Consider the following 27,911-nt stretch of genomic DNA (forward strand, 5'->3'; position numbering starts at 1 on the left):
CCATGGTCATCTGCTGGTCATCCAGCCAGCTTTTCCCTTACAATAAGAGCTCAGACCTTATAGTGACTAATCTTTGGGAAGGACTAAGATCATTCACAAGCCACACACCATGAGAGCAAAGTCACAGTTCCTCAGCTTACATCCTGTACTAAATTGCTGCTAGGTGAACAGAGACTGCACATTAAGGGGCTCGCCCATCTGCCTCACTACGCCTGGGACCTGAATACAGGCCTTCTCGGTTGTGAATCAAGCATGTTAACCACTACATTATGCAGTGTGTGTGTGTGTGTGTGTGTGTGTGTGTGTGTGTGTGTGTGTGTGTGTGTGTGTGTGTGTGTGTGTGTGTGTGTCCATATATACATGTGTGTGTTTTGTCATTCCAGATAAGTTCTGTAGCAGGTACTAATGTAACTAAAATTTAGTCCATATCATTGACTCTCATATTTAACTGCTGCCACATGCTTTTTTACTTTTTTTATAATAATTTTTCCTCAGCTTTTCCTCACTGTGATTGCCTTTTCTAAATATGATTATTCAAAATAAATTAAGAAAAGCAAATTATTCCCAATAAAACATTTGCAATTAAAAATGAATATCATGTATCAGAACAAAATAACCTAGATAGTAGAATTAACCTCTAGAATATGTCAAGTTTAGTAACATAAGCTGCTAAGATCCTGTGACATTTGGGATTAACAGCCTAATAATCTTACATGCTCATAATGAGATCAGTTATAATCTATATCTATAGCAAATATAGTTGTGTATATATACTTAAAGGAAGTGTCTGCTTCAGGTTGACGAAACAGAACTACCTGATCAAGAGGGTTGCCTCAGCCAGCCATTGTCATCTCCAGCTGAGAACTATAGACTCTCCAACATAACAGAGAATCTAGTAAGTTGGATTTCACTTCGTCTTAGCACCAAGCATTAGATAAAGGGTTTTAGTACTGTTTAGTTGTCTGCAAAAAAATACAGCAGAATTATATTTCCTTATAAATTCATCCCATTTTCCTGAACATCTGCATTTTCAAAGTCTTTCCAGTCCACAGCAACAAAGTACTTTCTTAATTTTTCAAAGTCAGCTTTACTATATTTAAATCTTTTCACTATAATTTTCATCATTAATTATATTTTCATTTTTCAAATTAAATTCCATCAACACATGATCACTTTTATCTAGAGGGCTATCATAGTGTATAGTTTCAATAATTTCCATATACTTGGTAAACACTAAATCAAGTCTTGATGATTTATCTCTTCCACTAAATCTGGTATCACTGTCAACCTATTGCGTCATCAAGTTTTCCACTGCCCAGTTTAATAGTCCATTACTCCATGAGATCTCACTTCCAGTAGTTGTCAGTGTTTTCCAATTTATCTCCTGACAATTAGAATCACCAACAATAATTATATCACCAGTTTCCATCACTATCTTTTCATCTACCAACATCTCTTCATGCTCTTCTTTTCTCCAAGCATTGGTCATAAGTGGCATACACTCCTACATAGTTCATTATCCATCCATTTCCACTTCTAATCATCACTTCTCTTCACTTTTTATTACCTTCTCCACTTGAACACATTTTTTTAGTCCTTCCTTGTCACTTCTATTTTTCATCTATAAATCATATTTATCATCACCAATGTCAGGAGCTCCCCATACATTTTTCCATTTTGTCCAACAACGTCCAGTGCAGTTTTGCTTAACAACTCATTTAATTCCATTTTTGTTGACATTAATCCATTTACATTAGTATAACATACTTTACTGGCTGCTTGATGTACCATTTCTTTATTGTCATATCTCTTACTCCAGAAAACTACTACTTCTCTTCTGTTCGTTGTTATTTTTTTTTTGTTTAGCCTCATTTACTAGCTCCTTTTGCTTCAACCTTTCAGTCTCATCTATGTCCCTGTTTATTCATACATTCTTATATTCTTCATCTCCAGACAACATCCAAGACCCATTAATTACTTCTGCTTGTACCTGTGTTGCAAACCTTATTCTTATGGGTCTCATTTTTTCTTCTTCATATTTCCCAATTCTGTGGAACTCTTCCACTTGCTTTACTATCTGACTGTCTTCACTTTCTCCAGTAACTTATTCAACAGCTTTTTCTTTTCTTCTCTTTGAATTCAGCTTAATATTTTTTCTTCCTTTAAACCAAATACAATTACTTGTTTATATTTTTCTATAGTGTCTCTCACTAACTTTTTCTCTTCTTTAATAATATTCACCACTTTCTGTTCCAGGTTTTGCTTCTCATTTTCTTGTTCTATTATTTTCTTTAGTGATTCTTCTTCAAATTTACATTCATTTAACCACTTATTTTGCTTTATTTCCACATCTTTTACACTTGCCTTCATTTCCTCATTTCCTTTCTGAACAGTTTCTACTTTTTCCTTTATTTGTTTCTTCAAACAGTCATTTTCCACCTTCAACTTCTCATTTTTATCTTCCATATCAATCAACTTTGCTGTAATAGTCACCAACTCCTCACCTGTCTCCTTCTGGTGTGCCTCCAATGTCTTTATTCTCTCCACTAACTTGTCCATCATTTCTTCCATATACAGAATTTTTCTACTCTGCAGTCTATAATTTAGTGCTCTTTCTTCACCAGTAAAACCTTCAAAGGAACCCCTTTCTTTTGGGATGCCACCCTCTGCCATGTTTGTCCAAAATGTAAACAAACCAAACCAAACTTTCCTAGAGACGGGATAACTACACTCACAGTATTGTTTCTCCCCTCCCTATTTACCACCTAGGTATTCCTAGGTCTTCATAACAAATCTCATTCCACCATGAGTGATCTATGTAATTCCTTCCTTCTATATGCAGAGCACTAGAAAACACGTCCTGTCAGCTCTGCCACCGCCATGTGTGTGTAATAATAATAATAATAATAATAATAATAATAATAATAATAATAATAAATGGCTTATTAATGTTGAAGCCATTGCAAACTATACATAGTGATGTTAAACAGTTCTTAATGGTTACAGTGTGTGTGTGTGTGTGTGTGTGTGTACGTGCATGCGTGCGTGCTTGAAGTGAGAGAGAGAAAGACAGAGTGCATGTGTTCATGTATTGTCTATCTATTCTTTGCCACCGCACAAGTTTTTACTCCCCACAGTCTGAGCTGAGTGACAGGATCCTTCGGGAAGGATTCCTACACCGCACCTTCCTGATGCGGGACAGCAAGAAGGTGCGCAAGAACTGGACACACTCCTACACTCGCTACATTGTGCACTCCTTCAGTAATGGCTGCTCAGGCATCCTCTACTTCACCAAGAACAAGGATGATGAAAAGGTGTGTGGATGACCAAGACCAATAGACATAACTTTTCTGATTAGTGAGGTAGAAAAGAATTCATACAAACATCATCTGTAGTGGGAATATGTATGATTAAGGAACCTACATTTATAAATAACTTGAATTAATACTATTTGTCATTAGAAGAAACAATCTTTGCCCTTTCCATTTTATATAAATATGCATTTATGAACTCATCATTATAGCATCCCAGCAGCTTTAAAGAGCTCCTCATATTTCATTAAATTAGTGTTTTCTTATTTCAGTATAAAAAAAAAATGTGTGAATATAAAGATTTCAGAGTTTTCATACCTTTTCTGTTACTTCAGAAAATTATGTATTCAATGTCATTGACTATATCTCACCACTACATTGCCCACTCTCCATTGAAGGTTGTCATTCCAGAGGTATGAAATCTTTGAGTTCTTCTCACCCTGCTACTTGGAGCATGCCTCTGACAAGAAGACCAGCCGACAGCTTGTATTGGGGTTACGTAATGGACATGATACAGAAGTCCTACTGCAGTTTGAAGAGAAAGAGATTGCTGAGGAGTGGCTGAAGGTCCTTACCTCTCATGTAAGTTCAACCATCACTTGAGTAATATTTTTGTTCCAGAGTCAGTTGTAATAGCTAAATATATTGTTATGTAGTAAGTAGGAACTTTGTTAACTTTGAAGTAGAGAGCATCTCTACACATGACAAGTATAAAATTGCTGTTTGTAAGAAATCAATACTTCATAGCAGACCAGTGAAGTGGTATTATTTACTTACATATTTTGATTTATTTGCCTATCAACATATTCATTCATATTACTTTTTCACTCCAGTATTTATTCATTTAAACCCCTGAGTTTCAGGGTATTTGAGTTTCACAATCCTCAAGTTTTGTATTGAGTCATAAATTTTTACCATCTGGACTTTTGCCTCAGTTTTGCGCTTTTATCATGTATGTGTCACACATTCCTACTTTTGGTGTCACAGATAGCAGAAATAAATACATATGTACTGTGTATTGTATGCATATTTCTGTGTACAGTTCACATATATGAACATAGAAATTATTATTGCAAATAAAGTACTTGATTCATCTGAATAAACTACTTGTAATAAACAACACTAGTCATGCTAATTTGCATGCAAGAGAAGGGGAGAAGAAGGCCAGCAATGATGATACCACTTTGGGAAAAAACACAAACAAGTGAGAGATGTCTCACTACTGTGGCAGGTGCAGTGCTGCACCACACCAGATGTGAAGACAAAAACACACACACACACACACACACACACACACACACACACACACACACACACACACACACACACACACACACACACACACACACACACACACACACACACACACACACACACACACACGCATACACACACACACGCATACACACACACACGCATACACACACACATGCATACACACACACACACACACACACACACACACACACACACACACACACACACACACACACACACACACACACACACACACACACACACACACACACACCACATAATGTAGTGGTTAGCACACTTGGCTCACAACTGAGAAGGCCCAGGTTCAACTCACAGGTGCAGTGAGGCAAATGGCTAAGCCTCATGTTGTGTAGCCCTTGTTTACCTAGCAGCAAATAGGTACAGGATGTAACCCAAGGGGTTGTGACCTCACTGTCCTAGTGTGTGTGAGTGGTCTCAGTCTTACCCAAAGATCAGTCACTACAAGCTCTGAGCTCTTTCCATAGGGGAACAGCTGACTGGTGACCAGCAGATGACTGTAGGTGAATGACATGTGTGTAGTTTTAGATGTGGAAGCACAGCATGGCTGCAGTGCTGCATCACACCAGATGTGAGGTCAATTATACACACATAGACTTTTTTAGATGCATTGGAACTGCACAGCTGCATTGCTGCATCACACCAGATGTGAGGACAAACTTAGACCAGTGGCATGTCATGGCTAGAATAAGTGGTGGTGCTTCAGAAAATTTTTAGCCATTGTTTTAATTTTATATAAAACAAAAAAATAAAAAAATAAAATTTATACATGAACTTGATAAAATCCAAAACAAAAAGTTTTATTACTTAATGTAAAATGAAATGAACTTATAAAAAGATGTATATATATATATATATATATATATATATATATATATATATATATATATATATATATATATATATATATATATATATATATATATATATATATATATATATATATATATATATATATATATATATATATATACACACACACACACACACACACACACACACACACACACACACACACACTGCCATCCACTTCCACAACAGGGTCAGCACTGTGGGAGCAACAGTGCTTTCTCTACCAAGCATGCAGCTTCATTCCTCAAACATGTGTGCAGGTGCACAACAGCCAAACACCATGTCACTGAAAATGTGAAACACACAATTCCATACAAGAGTTTTTGTGATTTTGTCATGATTTTTTTTTTTTTTTTTTTTTTTTTTTTTTTTGGAGAGGCACCACCCAAGGGCAACAAAACTGTAAAAAAAAAAAACGGCCACTGAAATGCCAGTCCCTAAACAGTCGTAAGCGGTAGTCAAAAATTGCTGGAAAAGTGTCTTGAAACTTCCCTCTTGAAAGAGTTTAATTCAACTCATAGGGAGGTGGAAATACTGAAGCAGGCAGGGAATTCTGGAGTTTACCAGAGAAAGGAATGAATGATTTCTGTCGACGACCCTAAGTGTCTTGACACCCCCCTCAACTTTTTCTTCATTAACTTCTGCAACATTCACGGTCTAAGATCTAATTTTCAATCTGTAGAACACCACCTCTCCTCTTCTAAACCTCATCTTCTTTTCCTCACTGAAACTCAGGTGTCTGAGGCAACTGACGGTAGCCCCTTTTCTGTTCCCTCCTACTTTCTCTATCCTCATTTTCAATCCGAAGCTGGATGCTGCATTTATGTGCGCAATGACTTAACCTGCTCTCGTGCCCACGCTCTTGAATCTTCCGAGTTTTCTACCATCTGGCTATGACTACAGAGTCACTCTCATACTAAATTTATCTGTTCTCTATACCTCTCACCTAACTCCTCTGATTATAAGAAATTCTTTGACTACTTACCCTCCAAAGTGGAGCACATTCTGACCCTCTTCCCTTTTGCAGAGATCTCCATTCTTGGAGACTTCAATGTTCACCACCAGCTTTGGCTTTCCTCTCCCTTCACTGACCATCCTGGTGAACTAGCCTACAACTTTGCTATCCTCCATGACCTAGAGATATTGGTGCAACACCCTACTCGTATTCCTCACCGTCTTGGAGATACGCCCAACATTCTTGACCTTTTCCTGACCTCTAATCCTTCTGCTTATGCTGTCACCCTTTCTTCTCCGTTGGGCTCCTCCGATCACAATCTCATATCTTTATCTTGTCCTATCGCTCCAATCCCTCCTCAGGATCCCCCTAAGTGAAGGTGCCTCTGGCGTTTTGCCTCTGCTAGTTGGGGGAACCTGAGGAGGTATTTTGCTGATTTTCCTTGGAATGACTACTGCTTCCGTGTCAGAGACCCGTCTTTGTGTGCTGAGCGCATAACAGAGGTGATAGTGTCTGGCATGGAGGCATACATTCCTCACTCTTTTTCTTGTCCTAAACCTTCTAAACCTTGGTTTAACACAGCTTGTTCTTGTGCTATACATGATAGAGAGGTGGCCCACAAATGGTACTTAAGCCTTCCATCACCAGAATCTCATGCACTTTATTTTTCTGCCCACAACCATGCCAAGTCTGTTCTCCAACTAACCAAAAACTCCTTCATTAACAGAAAATGTCAAAACCTTTCAAGATCTAACTCCCCTTGTGATTTCTGGCATCTAGCCAAAAATATCTCCAATAACTTTGCTTCTTCTTCTTTCCCTCCTCTGTTTCAACCAGATGGCACCACTGCTATCACATCTATTTCTAAAGCTGAACTCTTTGCTCAAACCTTTGCTAAAAACTCTACCTTGGACTATTCTGGGCTTGTTCCTCCCTCTCCTCCACCCTCTGACTACTTCATGCCACGTATTAAAATTCTTCGCAATGATGTTTTCCATGCCCTTGCTGCCCTAAACCCTCGGAAGGCTTATGGACCTGATGGGGTCCCTCCTATTGTTCTCCAAAACTGTGCCTCCGTGCTTGCACCTTGCCTAGTCAATCTCTTTCAGCTCTGTCTGTCAACATGTACCTTTCCTTCTTGCTGGAAGTTTGCCTACATTCAACTTGTTCCTAAAAAGGGTGACCATTCTAATCCCTCAAACTACCAGCCTATTGCTTTAATTTCCTGCCTATCTAAAGTTTTTTAATCTATCCTCAATAGGAAGATTCTTAAACATCTATCACTTCACAACCTTCTATCTGATCGCCAGTATGGGGTTCCATCAAGGCCGCTCTACTGGTGATCTTCTGGCTTTCCTTACTGAGTCTTGGTCATCCTCTTTTAGAGATTTTGGTGAAACTTTTGCTGTTGCCTTGGACATATCAAAAGCTTTTGATAGAGTCTGGCACAAAGCTTTGATTTCCAAACTACCCTCCTACGGTTTCTATCCTTCTCTCTAACTTCATCTCAAGTTTCCTTTCTGACTGTTCTATTGCTGCTGTGGTAGACGATCATTGTTCTTCTCCTAAATCTATTAACAGTGGTGTTCCTCAGGGCTCTGTCCTGTCACCCACTCTCTTATTATTATTCATTAATGATCTTCTAAACCAAACTTCTTGTCCTATCCACTCCTACGGTGATGATACCACCCTGCACTTTTCCATGTCTTTTCATAGACGTCCAACCCTTCAGGAGGTAAACATATCACGTAGGAAAGCCACAGAACGCTTGACTTCTGATCTTTCTAAAATTTCTGATTGGGGTAGAGCAAACTTGGTATTGTTCAATGCCTCAAAAACTCAATTCCTCCATCTATCAACTTCACACAACCTTCCAGACAACTATCCTCTCTTCTTCAATGACACTCAACTGTCCCCCTCTTCTACACTGAACATCCTCGGTCTGTCCTTTACTTATAATCTGAACTGGAAACTTCACATCTCTTCTCTAGCTAAAACAGCTTCTGTGAAGTTAGGCGTTCTGAGACGTCTCCGCCAGTTTTTCTCACCCCCCCCAGCTGCTAACTCTGTACAAGGGCCTTATCTGTCCATGTATGGAGTATGCTTCACATGTCTGGGGGGGTTCCACTCATACTGCTCTTCTAGACAGGGTGGAATCAAAAGCTTTTTGTCTCATCAACTCCTCTCCTCTAACTGACTGCCTTCAGCCTCTCTCTCACCACCGCAATGTTGCATATCTAGCTGTCTTCTACCACTATTTTCATGCCAACTGCTCTTCTGATCTTGCTAACTGCATGCCTCCCCTCCTTCTGCAGTCTCGCTGCACAAGACTTTCTTCTTTCTCTCACCCCTATTCTGTCCACCTCTCTAATGCAAGAGTTAACCAGTATTCTCAGTCATTCATCCCTTTCTCTGGTAAACTCTGGAACTCCCTGCCTGCTTCTGTATTTCCACCTTCCTATGACTTGAATTCCTTCAAGAGGGAGGTTTCAAGACACTTATTCATCAATTTTTGACCACTGCTTTGACCCTTTTATGGGACTGGCATTTCAGTGGGCATTTTTTTTTATTAGATTTTTGTTGCCCTTGGCCAGTGTCCTTCCTACATAAAAAAAAAAAAGGGTGAGAAAAAGAAGCAAGTCTTGTACTGTGGGACCACAGAAGGAGGGGAGGCATGTAGTTAGCAAGAGATCTAACATTGTGGCAATGAGAAAGAGGCCGAAGACAGTTAGTCTGAGAAGAGGAGTTGATAAGACGAAAAGCTTTTGATTCCACCCTGTCTAAAAGAGTGGTATGAGTGGAAACCCCCTATATATGCAAAGCATACTCCATACTCCTTAGGGTTCCCTCTTATTGTTCTCCGAAACTGTGCCTCCGTGCTTGCACCTTGCCTAATCAAACTCTTTCACCTGTCTGTCTGACAACATCTACCTTTCATTCTTGCTGGAAGTTTGCCTACATTCAGCCTGTTCCTAAAAAAGGGTGACCGTTCTAATCCCTCAAACTACCATCCTATTGCTTTAATTTCCTGCCTATCTAAAGTTTTTGAATCTATCCTCAACAGGAAGATTCTTAAACATCTATCTATCTTCTATCTGATCGTCAGTATGGGTTCCGTCAAGGCTGCTCTACTGGTGATCTTCTGGCTTTCCTTACTGAGTCTTGGTCATCCTCTTTTAGAGATTTTGGTGAAACTTTTGCTGTTGCCTTGGACATATCAAAAGCTTTTGATAGAGTCTGGTACAAAGCTTTGATTTCCAAACTACCCTCCTATGGCTTCTATCCTTCTCTCTGTAACTTCATCTCAAGTTTCCTTTCTGACTGTTCTATTGCTGCTATTATAGCTGCTCACTGTTCTTTTAAATATAAGGTGGTATAAGGGGGAATGAGAAAAAACTGGCAGAGACAACTCAGAACACCTAACTTCATAGAAGTTGTTTTAGCTAGAAATGAGATATGAAGATTCCAGTTTAGATTATAAGTAAAGGATAGACTGAGGATGTTCAGTGTAGAAGAGTGGGACAGTTGAGTGTCACTGAAGAAGAGGGGGTAGTTGTCTGAAAGGCTGTGTTGAGTTGATAGATGGAGGAATTGAGTTTTTGAGGCTTTGAACAATACTAAATTTGCTCTGCCCCATTCAGAAATTTTAAAGAGATACGAGAGGCATTATGTGGCCTCCCTGCGTGAACTGTTTACTTTATGAAGAGTTGGACGTCTATGAAAAGATGTGGAAAAGTGCAGGATGGTATCATGAGCATAGGATTGGATAAGACAAGAAGTTTGGTTTAGAAAATCACTGATGAATAATAGGAAGAGAATGGGTGACAGGACAGAACTCTGAAGAACACCACTTAATATATTTAAGAGAAGAACGGTGAGCAGCTACAATAGCAGCAATAGAACGGTCAGAAAGGAAACTTGAGATAAAGTTACAGAGAGAAGGATAGAAGCCGTAGGAGGGTAGTTTGGAAATCAAAGCTTTGTGTCAGACTCTATGAAGAGCTTTTGATATGTCCAAGACAACAGCAAAAGTTTCACCAAAATCTCTAAAAGAGGATGACCAAGACTTAGTAAGGAACAGTAAGGAATTTTTTTCCTTTTCCCCCTCTCTCCTTCTCAGGTTATACACACTTTTATTCATATAATTTATTAAGATGGCTGGCTGAAGGCATAAGACAGGTATGTTTGCCTATTCATGGGTTTAATGTAATGGAGCAGGCTTTCTACACCATGCATCTCAACTCTCCCATCTCTGTGCCCCTCAGAGGCCAACTGGCAGAGGTCCATACACCATGGAATCTCAAGCCAGACTCATTCGATAAGTTTTTAAATTCAATTCAAATTTTAAACTAATGTCTCAAATTGCTACAGGGCCTGTGTCCTGGGGTGCTACATAGATAGTAAAGAAGCATTGTACTAGGTAAATATGGTGTGTAACACCAAATTTGAACTTTTGGTTAGCAGAGGGAACAATATTGAGAGCACTTTAATTTTGCAAGTAGACTGCTCATATCTCTGAACATTCATAACTCAGATGCTCTCTGTAAATAACTTTTTAACAATAGAAAATTATAAAAAGGAATGATAACTAGCTACAACCAAAAAATAACGAACGTCAGCCACATTCCTTTAACCCTTATAGTATCTAAATGTTTCTGTTGCTCAGTGATCTTATAACATGTTAACATTTGTGATACAATATTAATAGCATTAACATAACTTTTAGAGCATTAAGATAATGTACAGCAATAAAATCAATCTTCATACAAGACATCATGCTGAGTGATCCAAAATATCACAGTTTACCATATTAAACATCGTCCACTTACATACAACCTCCCCCTCCAGTGCTTTGATAGGCCTCCTTACTGCACTCCACGAACAAGTGTCTGTATTGTGTAGTTGGGTGTCTGGACTGTCCAGACATTTCGTCCTGCCACAGTAGCAAATATGGTAAATGTGATCCCATTCAAGAGCCTCATTACAAACAAACGGTTTTCGTGACTTGGGAGTAATCCCGAGCCAACTGTGGCTCTCTCAACGACCCACAACGCCATCACTACTGCACAACTGCATTTTCCCAGTAGCTATTCTCAGCAGCAAGATGTCTAAGTGTTACAATCATATTAATTTTAGAGGTAAGTGGGTTGCTCCTCTCTGTATCACTCTTTAAGGCTTCCCACAATAGATTGATAACAAAGAGTTTAAACAGTATCTTCTGATCATGTCATTAAGTTGCCTAGTTCAATATGTCTTATCTGGGTAAATAATTTCTGAGCTGGAGATGTGGAGTGGCCATCTTGGCAGTGGGAGCATCTGTCATAAGCCACTAAGACAGGATGGACAGGTGTCTGGGACTGGATCAGTCTATTTTACATTGATTCCTATGGGGAAACTAATTTTGGTTTCTGAACATTTCAGATTTTGAATGGTTTTCAGGAATAATCAAGTTCAAGAACCAAAGTTTCATTGCATTTTACTTTTTATTTATTTTATTATTATTTTTGTTTATATATTTCTTTTCTTTTATGTTTTTTTTCAGGAAGGGATAGAGTACAGTGCAAACACAGAAAAAGAAGACAAAAAGGGAAAAAAAGGTGCAGAAAAGAGTAAGTGCAATATTCCCTGCCAGCCAGTCAACCAGTAGTGAATTTCACCTTACTGTTGGATGATGGTTCATGGTTAATGAGTTTGAATAATAATGCAATGGTAGGACATTCCAACTATCATACATTGTTAATTTCATGTATTAATCAATATTATTCTATACTGTTCAGTTAAGCGTGAGACAAGTGTAGAGCAACTCAACCCAGACAGCAAGGGAATCAAAGACAAACTTCGCAACTTCATCAGAAGAAGACCCATGAGGGAGACTTTAGAGAACAAAGGCATTTACAAAGGCAAGTTGCAGTAAGAGGTTAGAGAGCAACTTTCATCTGCCACCTGTGCCAGCATATCTGGTCACAAGTGGTGGGATCATGGTGAAACCAAGGGCTTGGGATGATTTCAAAATTAAAGAAATGATTCAAAACAAGGAGTGAAGTATGGAAGTTTATAATTGAATAGGAATGAAAAGTTGCAAAAATATTAGATATGAAATGCAAAAATTTAGTTAATGAAATATGCCTTTGAAAATAAAAGATAATTGTGAAAGAGAAAGAGGAGTTGTGGAAGCAACAGAGCAAAGTTAAAGGAACTAGGAAAACATTTAGAAAACACAAATGGAGAAGGGAAGGTAATATTTTTGTAATCACAACGTTTCTGCATTTTCCGGCCTTTTTATGGAATTATGACTTTCTGGCCCATTCTTTAACTTGTTACACATAGATAATGGTGACAGTTATGGTATCTTATATCTGGACTTTAGTAAAGCATTTGACAAGGTACCCCATCAAAGGCTCCTGAGAAAGGTTAGGGCACACGGGATAGATGGGAAGGTTTTAGGCTGGATAGGGTCGTGGCGTAGTGACAGGCAACAAAGAGTTGTAATAAACTGCTCAAAATCTGAGTGGGGTCATGTAATTAGTGGAGTGCCACAGGGATCAGTATTAGGACCATTGTTATTTCTAATATATATCAACGACTTGGATAGTGAAATTAGTAGTGATGTTAGTAAATTTGCGGATGACACAAAGATAGGTAGATTAATTAGGTCAGAATCGGATGCCATTACCTTGCAGGCAGATTTAGATAGAATGAATGAATGGACAGACAGATGGCAAACGCAATTTAATATCAATAAATGCAAAGTACTTAGCGTAGGTAGAGGAAACCCACATAGTAGGTATACATTAAACAACCAAACTCTGGTAGGTACAGGGTACAAGAAAGATTTAGGAGTTATAATTAGCTCTGAACTCATCTAGGAAAACAATGCATAGAGGCCAGAAACAAGGCAAATAGGGTACTAGGATTCATTTTTAGGAGGGTTAAAAGAAGAAGGCCGGAAGTAATATTAAAGTTATACTTGGCGCTGGTCAGACCTCATCTAGACTACGCTGTGCAGTTCTGGTCCCCACATTATAGGAAAGATATAGGTCTATTAGAATCAGTACAGAGGAGAATGACTAAAAGGATATAGGGGATGAGGAGTATTCCTTATGAGGCGAGATTGAAGTTGTTAAATTTACATTCTTTAGAGAGACGTAGGTTAAGAGGGGACCTGATAGAAGTCTTTAAGTGGTATAAGGGTTATAACAAGGGGGATGTAAGCAAAATTCTTAGGATCAGCAACCAGGGTAGAACAAGAAATAACAGGTTCAAGCTTGAAAAATTTAGGTTTAGGAAGGAGATGGGAAAAAATTGGTTTTCAAATAGATTGGTAGATGAGTGGAATGGACTCAGTAATCATGTTGTTAGTGCTAGAACACTAGAGAGCTTTAAGAGATTAGACAGGTTTATGGATAGGGATAATAGATGGAAATAGGTAGTTATATTTCATACAGGGACTGCCACATGTAAGCCTGGTCGCTTCTTGCAGCTTCCCTTATTTCTTATGTTCTTATGTTCTTATAATATATACAAGCAATATTAATTATTCTCCTTTATTGTTGCATCCTACAGAGTCTGTGTTTGGTAGCACATTGGCAGAATTGAAGTCCCAAGATAAGACAAATATACCTATATTTGTACTCCTCTGCATTCAAAACATTGAGAAGAATGAAGAAAATCTGAAGACAGATGGCCTCTACAGAATATCTGGTAATGCAGCCCAGATTCAGAAGATAAGGTTTGAGGTAAGGGAAAGGTGGACCTTGTGGGACTTCCTGCATCATATTCATTGGCTCTTATCTCTAGCTTCCTCTCTTGATTTTAAACTTAAAAACAGTGTAATTTTTATGGTAACAAAGTTTTTATTTCATGAATGCATTGCATACTTGTTTCTCTCCTTCCTTATTATATTTACTTAGTTATCATGATATGTGTAGACTCCTAACTTGTCTCATTGAAATAGATGAAGCTGCCTGCATTACATGGAGTAGATTATGTGATTGCTATCCACTAATATCAACACTTCACTTTCTTGATTCTCTCTCTCTCTCTCTCTCTCTCTCTCTCTCTCTCTCTCTCTCTCTCTCTCTCTCTCTCTCTCTCTCTCTCTCTCTCTCTCTCTCTCTCTCTCTCTCTCTCTCTCTCTCTCTCTCTCTCTCTCTCTCTCTCTCTCTCTCTCTCTCTCTCTCTCTCTCTCTCTCTCTCTCTCTCTCTCTCTCTCTCTCTCTCTCTCTCTCTCTCTCAGGTTGCTCAGAGGAAGTACAATGTCCTGAGTCAAGAGAAGGAGATTCACAACCTTTCTGGTGCACTGAAGCTTTTTTTCCGGGAACTGAAAGAACCTCTGATCCCTTACGAAAACTATGATGATTTCATACGTGCTACAGGTTCAGGTGAGAAATATGTAGTTTCTTAAGAATGCCTGGGGGATTTTTTTTTCTTTTTTTTTATGTAGGAAGGATACTGGCCAAGGGCAACAAAAATCTAATAAAAAAAATGCCCACTGAAATGCCAGTCCCATAAAAGGGTCAAAGCAGTGGTCAAAAATTGGTGAATAAGTGTCTTGAAACCTCCCTCTTGAAGGAATTCAAGTCATAGAAAGGTGGAAATACAGAAGCAGGCAGGGAGTTCCAGAGTTTACCAGAGAAAGGGATGAATGATTGAGAATACTGGTTAACTCTTGCATTAGAGAGGTGGACAGAATAGGGGTGAGAGAAAGAAGAAAGTCTTGTGCAGCGAGGCCGTGGAAGGAGGGGTGGCATGCAGTTAGCAAGATCAGAAGAGCAGTTGGCATGAAAATAGCGGTAGAAGACAGCTAGATATGCAACATTGCGGCGGTGAGAGAGGGGCTGAAGACAGTCAGTTAGAGGAGAGGAGTTGATGAGACGAAAAGCTTTTGATTCCACCCTGTCTAGAAGAGCAGTATGAGTGTAACCCCCCAGACATGTGAAGCATACTCCATACATGGACGGATAAGGCCCTTGTACAGAGTTAGCAGCTGGGGGGTTGAGAAAAACTGGCGGAGATGTCTCAGAACACCTAACTTCATAGAAGCTGTTTTAGCTAGAGATGAGATGTGAAGTTTCCAGTTCAGATTATAAGTAAAGGACAGACCGAGGATGTTCAGTGTAGAAGAGGGGGACAGTTGAGTGTCATTGAAGAAGAGGGGATAGTTGTCTGGAAGGTTGTGTCGAGTTGATAGATGGAGGAATTGAGTTTTTGAGGCATTGAACAATACCAAGTTTGCTCTGCCCCAATCAGAAATTTTAGAAAGATCAGAAGTCAGGTGTTCTGTGGCTTCCCTGCATGATATGTTTACCTCCTGAAGGGTTGGACGTCTATGAAAAGACGTGGAAAAGTGCAGGGTGGTATCATCAGCATAGGAGTGGATAGGACAAGAAGTTTGGTTTAGAAGATCATTAATGAATAATAAGAAGAGAGTGGGTGACAGGACAGAACCCTGAGGAACACCACTATTAATAGATTTAGGAGAAGAACAGTGACCGTCTACCACAGCAGCAATAGAAAGGTCAGAAAGGAAACTTGAGATGAAGTTACAGAGAGAAGGATAGAAACCGTAGGAGGGTAGTTTGGAAATCAAAGCTTTGTTCCAGACTCTATCAAAGGCTTTTGATATGTCCAAGGCAACAGCAAAAGTTTCACCAAAGTCTCTAAAGGAGGATGACCAAGACTCAGTAAGGAAAGCCAAAAGATCACCAGTAGAGCGGCCTTGACGGAACCCATACTGGCGATCAGATAGAAGGTTGTGAAGTGATAGATGTTTAAGAATCTTCCTGTTGAGGATAGATTCAAAAACTTTAGATAAGCAGGAAATTAAAGCAATAGGACGGTAGTTTGAGGGATTAGAGCGGTCACCCTTTTTAGGAACAGGTTGAATGTAGGCAAACTTCCAGCAAGAAGGAAAGGTAGATGTTGACAGACAGAGCTGAAAGAGTTTGACTAGGCAAGGTGCAAGCACGTAGGCACAGTTTCGGAGAACAATAGGAGGGACCCCATCAGGTCCATAAGCCTTCCGAGGGTTTAGGCCAGCGAGGGCATGGAAAACATCATTGCGAAGAATTTTAATACGTGGCATGAAGTAGTCAGAGGGTGGAGGAGAGGGAGGAACAAGCCCAGAATCATCCAAGGTAGAGTTTTTAGCAAAGGTTTGAGCAAAGAGTTCAGCTTTAGAAATAGATGTGATAGCAGTGGTGCCATCTGGTTGAAGTAGAGGAGGGAAAGAAGAAGAAGCAAAGTTATTGGAGATATTTTTGGCTAGATGCCGGAAATCACGAGGGGAGTTAGATCTTGAAAGGTTTTGACATTTTCTGTTAATGAAGGAGTTTTTGGCTAGTTGGAGAACAGACTTGGCATGGTTCCGGGCAGAAATATAAAGTGCATGAGATTCTGGTGATGGAAGGCTTAAGTACCTTTTGTGGGCCACCTCTCTATCATGTATAGCACAAGAACAAGCTGTGTTAAACCAAGGTTTAGAAGGTTTAGGATGAGAAAAAGAGTGAGGAATGTATGCCTCCATGCCAGACACTATCACCTCTGTTATGCACTCAGCACACAAAGATGGGTCTCTGACACAGAAGCAGTAATCATTCCAAGGAAAATCAGCAAAATACCTCCTCAGGTCCCCCAAAGTAGCAGAGGCAAAACGCCAGAGGCACCTTCGCTTAGGGGGATCCTGAGGAGGGATTGGAGTGATAGGACAAGATAAAGATATGAGATTGTGATCGGAGGAGCCCAACGGAGAAGAAAGGGTGACAGCATAAGCAGAAGGATTAGAGGTCAGGAAAAGGTCAAGAATGTTGGGCGTATCTCCAAGACGGTCAGGAATATGAGTAGGGTGTTGCACCAATTGCTCTAGGTCATGGAGGATAGTAAAGTTGTAGGCTAGCTCACCAGGATGGTCAGTGAAGGGAGAGGAAAGCCAAAGCTGGTGGTGAACATTGAAGTCTCCAAGAATGGAGAGCTCTGCAAAAGGGAAGAGGGTCAGAATGTGCTCCACTTTGGAAGTTAAGTAGTCAAAGAATTTCTTATAGTCAGAGGAGTTAGGAGAGAGGTATACAGCACAGATAAATTTAGTATGAGAATGACTCTGTAGTCGTAGCCAGATGGTGGAAAACTCGGAAGATTCAAGAGCGTGGGCACGAGAGCAGGTTAAGTCATTGCGCACATAAACGCAGCATCCAGCTTTGGATCGAAAATGAGAATAGAGAAAGTAGGAGGGAACAGAAAAGGGGCTACTGTCAGTTGCCTCAGACACCTGAGTTTCAGTGAGGAAAAGATGAGGTTTAGAAGAGGAGAGGTGGTGTTCTACAAATTGAAAATTAGATCTTAGACCACGAATGTTGCAGAAGTTAATGAAGAAAAAGTTGAGGGGGGTGTCAAGACACTTAGGGTCGTCGACGGAAAGGCAGTCCGACCTGGGGACATTTATGGTCCCTCCCCAGATGGGGACTCCGAGGCTGGTGTAGGAGTCGCCATGATTTTAAAATTTTTGAGTGAAGGGTGTGTGTGTGTTATTAGGTGCTTGTAGTTTCGTGTGGAGGAAGAGAGTTGTCTTTAGAGGGCAGGCTGTGACTGCCCTCTTGTGTTGTGAGACACAAAGGGAAACGTTCAGTGAGGTCACAGCTGGGTTTAATGATAAGTTCACAGCACCCCCTGAACAGTGCTTTAGACCTCACTGGGAGTGATTATCGTTTCGGCAGGTGTCTACTGCCTCCTCCTGCCTGCTGTGATTTAGCTTCTGAAAGGTTCAAGGAATGTTAATGTGAGAGTTACAGAATATCTCAAGGAATTGGGGCATTTGCTATGGTTTGAAAAAACTGCCAGATTCACCAGGTGACTGAATTTTACATATAAAAGGCAGTCAGCTGGAAAGAAAATCTTGACATCATTTGTGTTATCAAACCAACTAATAAAATATTCGGAATATTTTTAGCCACCATCATCAAGCAGAGAGCAAGAAATATGGCAAAATGAGCAAAGTACTAAGCACATTTTTTGGGGTCTGAGATATTATCACCTTGGGACAAATACAAATTTTTCATCTCCATATGACCTTACTTTATCCATTTAAGTTATACAGTTAACATACCCATATATAAATCCTGGAACATGTGAAAGAAACAACCATGTTTTGGTGCCAGATCTTAGCAAGACACTGGTGAAGGTTCTCTATTTAAATTGTATTTCCCAATGTCTCCTCTTGAGTTGCTGCTTGTCTATTTACATTGTGTCTCCCAATGTCTTAACTGAGTTGCTGTTTTCTTCTTTGGGAATACAACTCAACAAGAATGCCTTGATTCTTCTTTCCTGATGTGTTTGTGCAATCAACAGCACTACAAACTCATATCTACCACCTCGGGTTTGTTGGATTTTTTGGAGAAGTCAGCGTTTCTGATATCAGCCAGTCTTTTTGTCTTTGTGTGGTTTTGGCCAATGCAATATCCTGTCAGCACAAATAATACTTGCTCAATTCTTTTGGGGATATGCCAGATAAAACATTAGTCCCTGTAGAAACCAATGAAAATGTTTCAAACTAAATATGTACCAGACTAGAAATAAATGTGAAAAATATTGAGAGCCTAGTTGCGAGCATTTAGCTTATGATAATTATTCTGTAGAGTGTACCTCACCAGATCCCATAGATACTGTTAGCATAAACACTTAGGATCAATGTTTTGTAGCATTTAAGTACAGTGCATCAATATGTATCACAAGAGGCAGTTTTAGAATGTGCATCTCCAGATAACTATGGGAGCATTGACTGACCCCTACATTAAAACAGCCAGCAATCACTGGCAACTCGGCCCATAGCAAATGCCCCAATTACATTAAAGGACCAGCAGTGGTGGTGATTTTCATCTTGCTAAGACTGGTCCTCCAGCTCTAAACATAAAAAATAGCCTGTATTCACACACTTCTTAAACTTAACCTGGAATTCACTTAGCAAGTGAAATAGATTTTGCGCTCAGCATCAAATCTTCCTACATGGAGTGGTTATGGGGAGACAGTGAGTTAAAGAGGAGAGAGTTTTGGAGGGATCGATTCACTTGTCTATCATGCATCCACTTCCTTTCTAGATATGGCTAGTGACTAATAAAAATGAGTTCTCCATGTGAGCTAAACTGTTTTATGGAGTTCCTGCCCTATTGCACCTCTCACTAAGAAGAGTAGCAAGTGGTTAAGTGCGAGCAGGTAGTATGTGTAGCATTGAGGTACAACGGCGGGAGGTAGCAGGCTGGGAATCAGCGACTTGTCAGATTCACTGTGTTTAGCTATGGTGATTATGGGGCAGACTGAGAGATCAGCCTAACTGTTTTGTAGGCAGCATTACCAATGACCAAACTACAAAAATTGACAAAAAGTAGCTAAATCTAGCATAAAAATTGCAAAGTGTTTATAACTGACTCTGGTCTTTGCTTGGTAAAGCAGCTATAGCCACCTCCAATCCGTTAAGGATTAAGGTTACTGATCTTGAGGTGTAATCAGTTACTAAATACAGTACCTGCAGCTTGACTTAATTATACTTTTTTTCATAATTTTATTTTTTTACCTTTGAAACACAACAGTGCAGTGGATGTCACTGTTATTTTGATTATTTACTATTTACTGAGGAAAATAAACTAAGAATAAGGCTCCTCCTTTCATCCACTTCACATGTTAAGTAACAGTATATTATGTCACATACTAGCCAGGCTTCTCTAAAGAAATTCTTAATAATGTCTTGCAATTCTTTCATGCCAGCAAAGAGAGCTACATTGGAGGTAAGTGGGGTTTGTGATACTTTGCTTCACTGTGTATAGGGCTGACATACTTTTCACATATTCCTCTTCTTCATTTTTTATGGTATCCTTTGTAGATGTGTATGTATGGATAGGACACTTTGCTCACAATTGAGAGGTCCGTGATTAGAATCCTTATTTAGGCTGAGACTTTGGATTTGTCTCTCCATGCTAGTGAGGCTAGTGTCTTAAAGTTCAGTGAGAGGTACAATACTAGGTCATTTATGTAAAGAGAAGTTTTGAAAATCAAAGCTTATGAATATCTACTTCATTGCTCCACACTATGAGCCATATGTCATTCTTTCATATTGTGAGATTGAAATTTTCTTAAACATCAGATTGACATCTGCTGATATACATCACAATATTATTAGACCTCCTAAAATGAAGCTTAGCTCAGCCCCTTTATAAGTCATCCTAAGTACCAATATATGCTACATACACCATGTGCCCTAATACATAATTTTTGTCACTAAATCATTGTAAGCTTGTAATTGATATTCTACAAATACTAAACCATAATTTTTATTCATTTGTTTATTTCATATTGTAAGTTATATAATCTAAGAGGCTTCAACATTCAGATTTGGTACTATAGAACTCAGTTGGTGAAGTGCATAGAAGACATAGTAATTGTTATTTTCTGTATTTTAACACATTTGTTCTCTATAGTAAACACCTAAAGAACTTACAGTTATTGTATTATATCATTCATACTTACTTCTTTGCCATTTGATATCTAAAAAATCTTTTTCAAGATTTATAAATGCTACTGTCAAGATGCACGAATATGACCTGCCATCAAGCATTATGTTTGAAGTTTTGTTGAAAGCTCCATGATCTTGCATAAATGTTGATGACTGTGGACTCAGCAAAATGAAGGGGCACATAGTGTATGGGAACAAGTTATTTCAGTTTAGGCTTAGATTACTCTTCATCATCCCATACGTTCCATCATGCTCACCCTCTGGGAATGTAGTAGTGAGTAGCTGCTGTATTTACACCTCACCATAGGTGAGTAATAGCTAATCTATAGTAGTCTGCCTACACTAACTAAGGCCCTCGTATTACTATTCCCAGAATACCGGCGGATGAACCAGCAAGCTGACAAGCTAATGAAGGCTGTTAACAAGCTACCTGCAGAAAACCGTGATACCCTTAGAGTCTTGGTCCAGCACCTTCTTAGGTAAGTGTTCCTACTGACACACCCAAATAAAGATAGCTTCTTTTTATATTAATTCATCTACAGGTAGTACCTATAAGAATATTATTAGAGTGAACTGGAGTGTTTTTGTTTCTATGTCGTTGATGAGATGCTAAACTCAGTACCATGTAAGATAAGGGAATCTTGTATTAAAACCACCTGTCACAATGAAAGATTAAGAAAATAAACAGCTGATGTCTCATCTTTGCAGAGACATCTGTATTTTCAGGAGTATATTCATTAACATTAGTGAAGATAAAGGAGAGTAATGGTTATTTCTGCTTCAATCCTCAGAGTGAGTGAGTATGAGAGTGAGAACCGCATGAGCCTCTCCAACCTGGCTATTGTGTTTGGACCTTGTCTTATGTGGCCCAAGGTGACTCTGTCCCATGACCTCATGACAGATGTAATGCTCCACAACCGTGTGGTGGAGGGACTTCTATGTGATTTTAATAAGATTTTCTCAAGAAGGTGATTAGTTGGCACTGTGATATGCAAAATTTAGCTCTGACATGAAGTAGGTATTTTTATCTTTTTATACAGATTTCCCTGTCATTTTATCTTCCTTCAATCTATGACCTGATGAAATACCTGAAGAATGCTTTATAATGAGTCTTGTTACTATTAGCTTCCTATCAGACCAAGACTGGGAGATCCCTCATAAAGATGTTAAGGATTCAAATTCATTAGTGATTATCCTTGGGGTTGAGGCAAATGAGAAGAACCTGGATGTGGGAGTAGGAGGAGTTTGGCTCTTCCAGTGCCATTGTGCTGTAACAGAAGGCACCCATGTCCCCACACTCATTTACCTAAAAATTACGTAGGAAACATGTCTCTTAAAACCATTTTTTTAATCTTGCTTTTTTTCATTATTTTTTTATTTATTTATTTTATTTTGTTTTATTTTATTTTATGATTTTTTTTTTTTTACTCTGTATTAAGTGTTTATTTGCCATAAATATGGAGACTACAGTCTGAATTAGTGCTCAATATACAATTTGTGAATGTTAGAAGAAATTGTTAAGCAATATTTTATTAGTATGGCTACTTTTGCATGAAATATGTAAATTTTGTTATGCATTCCAGTAGCAGTATGTGTAAAGTGCTATTTATCTATTTACTGTTTTCGTGGTTCAAACATGTGATTAAAAGACAATGAAAGTTTGATTATATTTTAAGGAAACGTGGACCCAGCAGTCTGTTTTGTAAATGTATACTACACTCAGTATTGTGTATTCCTATGTTTATTGTTATGTATGTTAGGAAGCTGGATCTTCTCTCAGCTGTGTGTAGACATCATAATGTAGGTGTATAGAACAGGTCCTTGGTGTGTATATTTTGCATGGACAGTGAGAAGTGTAGCCTGCATAGTCAAGCCTCAATGCTTTCAAAGCAGGAAAAGCCATAGCAAGTCTTAGGACAAGCCTCAAGGTAAGATAACAATGCTAAGCAAATGCTTTAAGTGGTATTTACATTATGGAATGTAACTATAATACAGATTTATACATTCAGATAAGTTATTATAATCAGGTATGTTTTAAAACTTATTCCCAGAATTTATTGCTTTGGAAAAATTTTACTGTTCAGTCTTAATAGTTTTTTCTCAATTGATTTTTCAGTTATGGAAAATGTTTACTAGAATCATTAACCCTCCCAACAATCACTGACAAGCATGGAGATGTATTAATTATAAATTCATTTACAGACTTAATTTTATGTTTTGTTGCCATAGAAATTCATGATTTATGCTTCTTTTGATCTTCATGTTACAGATTTGTGTACTGTTATTGTTGTTTGATAATAGTTCAGTGCTGCCCACTATTCAGTATTTATGTTCAGTGATGGGCATCACTATCTAAGATGAAAGCAGAAGTCTCCCACTCTGATCCCATTCATAAAGGAGAGGTCCCTTCCTTTGTTTGGTTACAGGCCAACTTGGCCCATTGCCAACTTGGTACATGACCAAGTCGGCCCACCCATTGTGTCAGCCCGTTGTGTGTACCAACTCAGCTCATTGTAGTGTACAAAAGGGAATGTTTGCTAAGACATGAAATACATTTATTATAATTATTCAAAGTCCTTTATGCACTGATTGAAAACATATTCTACAAGTTACGTAACATATTTGTTTGATGCATGTTAGTAGGTTAAAAAAAAAAAATACTCAATATTAAAATATCAAGGCAATATGAAAACTTAAATTATACACGGAATGAAATTAAAGCAAAATAAAAACATACAATTCTAAAAAAAAAATAGAACAAAGAAAAATCTAATAGTTAAAAGCAAAAAATTACCAGCCAACAACGATAAAATAAAACAAATGAAAAGAAATAAAACTTGCAAAGTCTAAAGTTAAAATAAATAACTTAAAAAAATCACTATAAAACATACACAGAAATGCGATGTGACAGCTCATAGAAAGTTTTTCACCGATCTGTCACCAGCATTGTGCTTTTCCCAGAGGCATATTTATTTTTTATGATGTCTAGCCTATTATGTTCATTGTTAATTTTGATGTTACTTGTTGAAATTTGGTAATGAGATAGACTAACAATTTATTCATTGATAAGCATGTGAGATTTTAATCTTGCTCCACTGTGCAAACCTTGATATACTTTGGATGAACTATTGAATTATGTACAAAAGATTTTTTTTTAAAAAGCACTTGTAAAGGAACCTTTGTAGTATGCTGTGAAAGAACACCTACAGTTAAGACTGTTAACTTTTTTTTATTTTTTTATTTTATTTATTTATTTTTTTTTTTTACCTAAACTCTCCTATTGCACCTATTGGGATCTCACTAAATTCCCACACACCAAGTATTGATCAGACATGTCTCTGCATAGATGACCCTGTCGTGATTGTCACTAATCTGTTTTGTTTTCACTAGACTTAAGGAAAAGCATTGAGTTTGAGATCTAAGTATCAAAACTCTTGACTGCATCATGTTTTGTTTGCTGGTAAAGGTTCACTAAACTTGAGAACAAGCATTGATTGAGAGATCGAAGGTCACAAGAATATGTTCATGCATGCATTGCTCATGATAGTTTGGCTATTCTAAAGATTATGTTAGTGCACGGGTTGCCTGTGATATCTTGGATGAGCTGGTTCGGTTTGTTGTGATTGGTGATTGTTAAATGAAGCTCATGGCCTGAGTTGGTATTCTGAAAAGGTCTGAGTTGGTTCACTAGATTGGCCAAGTCAATTAATAGTGAATGGTCTGAGTTGGCAATGGGCTGAGTTGTTCTCCTCAGAAGTAGGATTAAACTTCATTACTCTGCCACTCCACTCTTATTTCCTCTTTATTTGTAAATAATGATTTTTATATATGTCTATAACTACTAAAAACATAAAAAAAAATTAAATGTATTGCCTTTAACCATGGATAGTTAACAAGCCATAATTTTAAAAATTTTATGTGGATTCTGAAATTTCTAATATTTTTCAACTCTTCCAGACATATTTACTGAGGTCTTTCTCCAAACACCAAATATTCATGCCTGCCAAACATTCACTCTACCATAGGCATAATTAACTTATCTATATGCCCTACTAATTTTATGAAGTAACCAGGAGATTCTTGGAAGTGTAATTTTACTAGTTTATGCTTTAAAACTGCTATAATATCCAGAACACAATTTTGTAATTGTTAGAAAAAATAGAGTGCAGAGTATGTAGAGAGTGGGGAGTAGACATAAGAAATTATATGCTATGGTTTTCCTTTTCCAAGTTTTTGTCCACTTTTCTGCTTTAGAAAATGGAAGCAGAGTGACAGAGCAGAGAATGTACAAATAGGCTGGTTAAGAACACTGCTAATATTTACGTTGTTCAAGGCTTGATGAATGGCATGACTAAACATTTGATACGAAACTGCTTACAGTTAACATTTATTCAAGTAATCCATCCCTAGAAACACTACTTACCAGTTTTTGTTTATGAACAAATCCAGCATGGATGAAACTGAACTTCACTGTGATGGTGTTTGCATATGTGTAAGACCACAGTTGCTGTCCATGTATAATGAGGCACAAAGCTCTGCTAAATGTATGCTTTCAGAGGGTGAGCTGTTGTAATGGTACATAACAGATATGTAGAACAGCAGAGATATGGGAAGGGGAGGCTGAAACTGATTGTAGTCATAATCTACATTCCCTTTTATTATTTTTAGAATACAAACTACTATATATCCACAATTCCTTTTTGAAATATTAATATTTCAATATCCATGGTATTCACTTTTTAGGAAATGTAATCCACTTTTCCTGTTTTTTGGGCTTACAAGATACACATTCCTGGTTTTCATTTTCAGACAGGTGGAGTACACATTCCCAGTCTCTTCATAGGTACAGTGATGGGTCAGTAACTGAGTAAACTGCCTCTCTTACTTTCACTGCATTTAATGTTTCCTCAATTGTAAGTCTGTTGTAAGCTGTAACATCTGCTGTGTATCTTTTGTAGGAGATTGCCAGTAGATCATAGGATGCAAGATTAAAGAAAATCATCTAAACATAGTGAAAGTGATTGTGACAGCTCAATGATGTTCAACCATGATTGTACACAATATTAAATATGTTATCCTGATTTTCATTATAAAGCAGGCATGGTTCACATTCCAGATTGCATACACTCACATTACCCACCCATCCTTCCACTCAGCCTCTGTACCTTCATTTATGATTCGTCCTCTCCCTCATATTAGTGTATAAATCAGAATGAGCGTTTGAGTGGTGTGTTGGGTATCTGGTAACTGTTACTACATTTCACAGGTTCTATTTTCCAAAAGATAAGGAAACTTGTTTTTCTTATGTACAATTTTATAGAAAAGTCAAAACTTTGACATTTGTTTGGTTGTAAGGTGTGTGTGTGTGTGTGTGTGTGCTGAAAATTTGCCCAGTGATTAGAAAGCTGTTGATACTCTGTACTTTTATCACATCATGCTTGGGTAACTTGTATATTTTGAATAATATTGTATACTGTACATAGGATATAAGATGAACTGTGTGTGTGTGTGTGTGTGTGTGTGTGTATAACCCTCATAAAAGACTGTGACTGTCTTGTGTAAGGCTTGTATGATGGTCAGGGTCTACTGTGTATATAAATAAAAATTTGCATTACTTTGTTACTTTACAAGTAAATGGTTACCTGCATATCAGTCTAGATGCCCTTGGAACTACCACATATAGTAGTTTCTCCCCATTTAATTATATTGCTTTAATAATGTCTTGCTAGTCCCAAGGCCAAGTTAACCGTACATACTTTGCTAACCTCTAATATCCAAGAAAACAATAACCCATGATTACGAGTACATTATCAACATTGATTCTTGTTATTAAAAGAAAAAAAATCCCTGAAATAATTACACTATTAGCAATGCTACATTCATTTAAATGTTAACAAGTTACTTACACTGTGTGTGCCATGTAATAAAATCCATGCTCCCTTTATCCTTGTCCATTTTAGCATATAGAGAGTTCCATAGCAGAGATGGTGGTAGTAGCCTTGTGTTACAATACCACATTTGCTCGTTCTTCCTAAATGAGATATGTATTTTGTGATTTGGTCTTTCCTGAGTTTACTAAAAGAAAAATAATATGTATATGATGCCTCAGCATGAGAAAAATGCATGATCGTGAAACATAGCTAACCTTATGAATAAAAGTATCCTTGTGATAATTGAGAAGGCAGCAAACCAGCAATGCATTATTTTCATGTACTGTTACCGACTCGAAAGTCTTTGTAGTCTTGAGTGCTTGAGAAAAAAAAAAAAAATGTAATTCTATGGAGAAACAGCAAATATATTATGATGATAATAATCGTGATGATAGAGAATAATAATAATAATAATAATAATAATAATAATAATAATAATAATAATAATAACAGTAGCAACAAAAAAAGGTGAATGAGTTTATTTTCCACGAACACACACACACACACACACAGAAGTGAAAGGTTACAAACACAAGTACATCCATGCCAGTCAAAAAAATAAATAAATAAATAAAAATAAATAAATAAAAATAAAAAAGCTAGGCTGTTTTCACTTTGTAAAAATGCTTCTTATTTCCTTTATGTACTGTCACGGTAGGCATAAAGAAGAGGACAAAATTGATCGAAGGGTCTTGAGGACACAGACGAGAAAAAGACGATGAACAGAAGGAAACAAGAGAGAGAGAGAGAGAGTCTTTCAGAAAAATAATTTGTGCTGCTGACGCCATGGTTTTATGGATCTGATTATGTAATGTACGTAATATATATAATTCATTATTAGAATATAAAAGCTAAGTTCGGTTTTATAATAGCGAAACTACTATAATTTATTTATTTACTTTGTATTTTTAATCATTGTCAAACATATCTCAACTGAAAATTACGAGATGAAACAAAAACGTCCTACTCTTTTTTCTTGCTTTCTTTCCCTCTCTCGTCTGCCGAGAAGTCTAATTCGGTGATTTCCATAAAGGTAAAGGGGATATTTAAACCTCCTTGGCTATTTCTTTACT

At 37.9% G+C, this 27,911-nt stretch overlaps 1 protein-coding gene across 6 annotated transcripts in view; it reads left to right on the forward strand.

The window, feature by feature from the left end:
- The window catches only part of LOC135104997 (rho GTPase-activating protein 12-like), a 43,153-nt gene extending 16,630 nt beyond the window's left edge, over nucleotides 1-26,523 (forward strand). For all 6 annotated transcript variants that reach the window (XM_064012865.1, XM_064012868.1, XM_064012863.1 and 3 more), the window contains 9 exons: nucleotides 797-895; nucleotides 3,138-3,314; nucleotides 3,723-3,893; nucleotides 11,957-12,023; nucleotides 12,192-12,314; nucleotides 13,978-14,150; nucleotides 14,651-14,795; nucleotides 21,282-21,387; nucleotides 21,700-26,523. In XM_064012865.1, the coding sequence (XP_063868935.1) occupies nucleotides 797-895; nucleotides 3,138-3,314; nucleotides 3,723-3,893; nucleotides 11,957-12,023; nucleotides 12,192-12,314; nucleotides 13,978-14,150; nucleotides 14,651-14,795; nucleotides 21,282-21,387; nucleotides 21,700-21,880 (1,242 nt within the window). In that variant the 3' untranslated portion in view covers nucleotides 21,881-26,523. The remainder of the gene's footprint in view (nucleotides 1-796; nucleotides 896-3,137; nucleotides 3,315-3,722; nucleotides 3,894-11,956; nucleotides 12,024-12,191; nucleotides 12,315-13,977; nucleotides 14,151-14,650; nucleotides 14,796-21,281; nucleotides 21,388-21,699) is intronic.
- The last annotated feature ends 1,388 nt before the right edge of the window (nucleotides 26,524-27,911 follow it).

This window comes from Scylla paramamosain, chromosome 11, assembly GCF_035594125.1.
Source record: "Scylla paramamosain isolate STU-SP2022 chromosome 11, ASM3559412v1, whole genome shotgun sequence".
Lineage (NCBI taxonomy): Eukaryota > Metazoa > Arthropoda > Malacostraca > Decapoda > Portunidae > Scylla > Scylla paramamosain.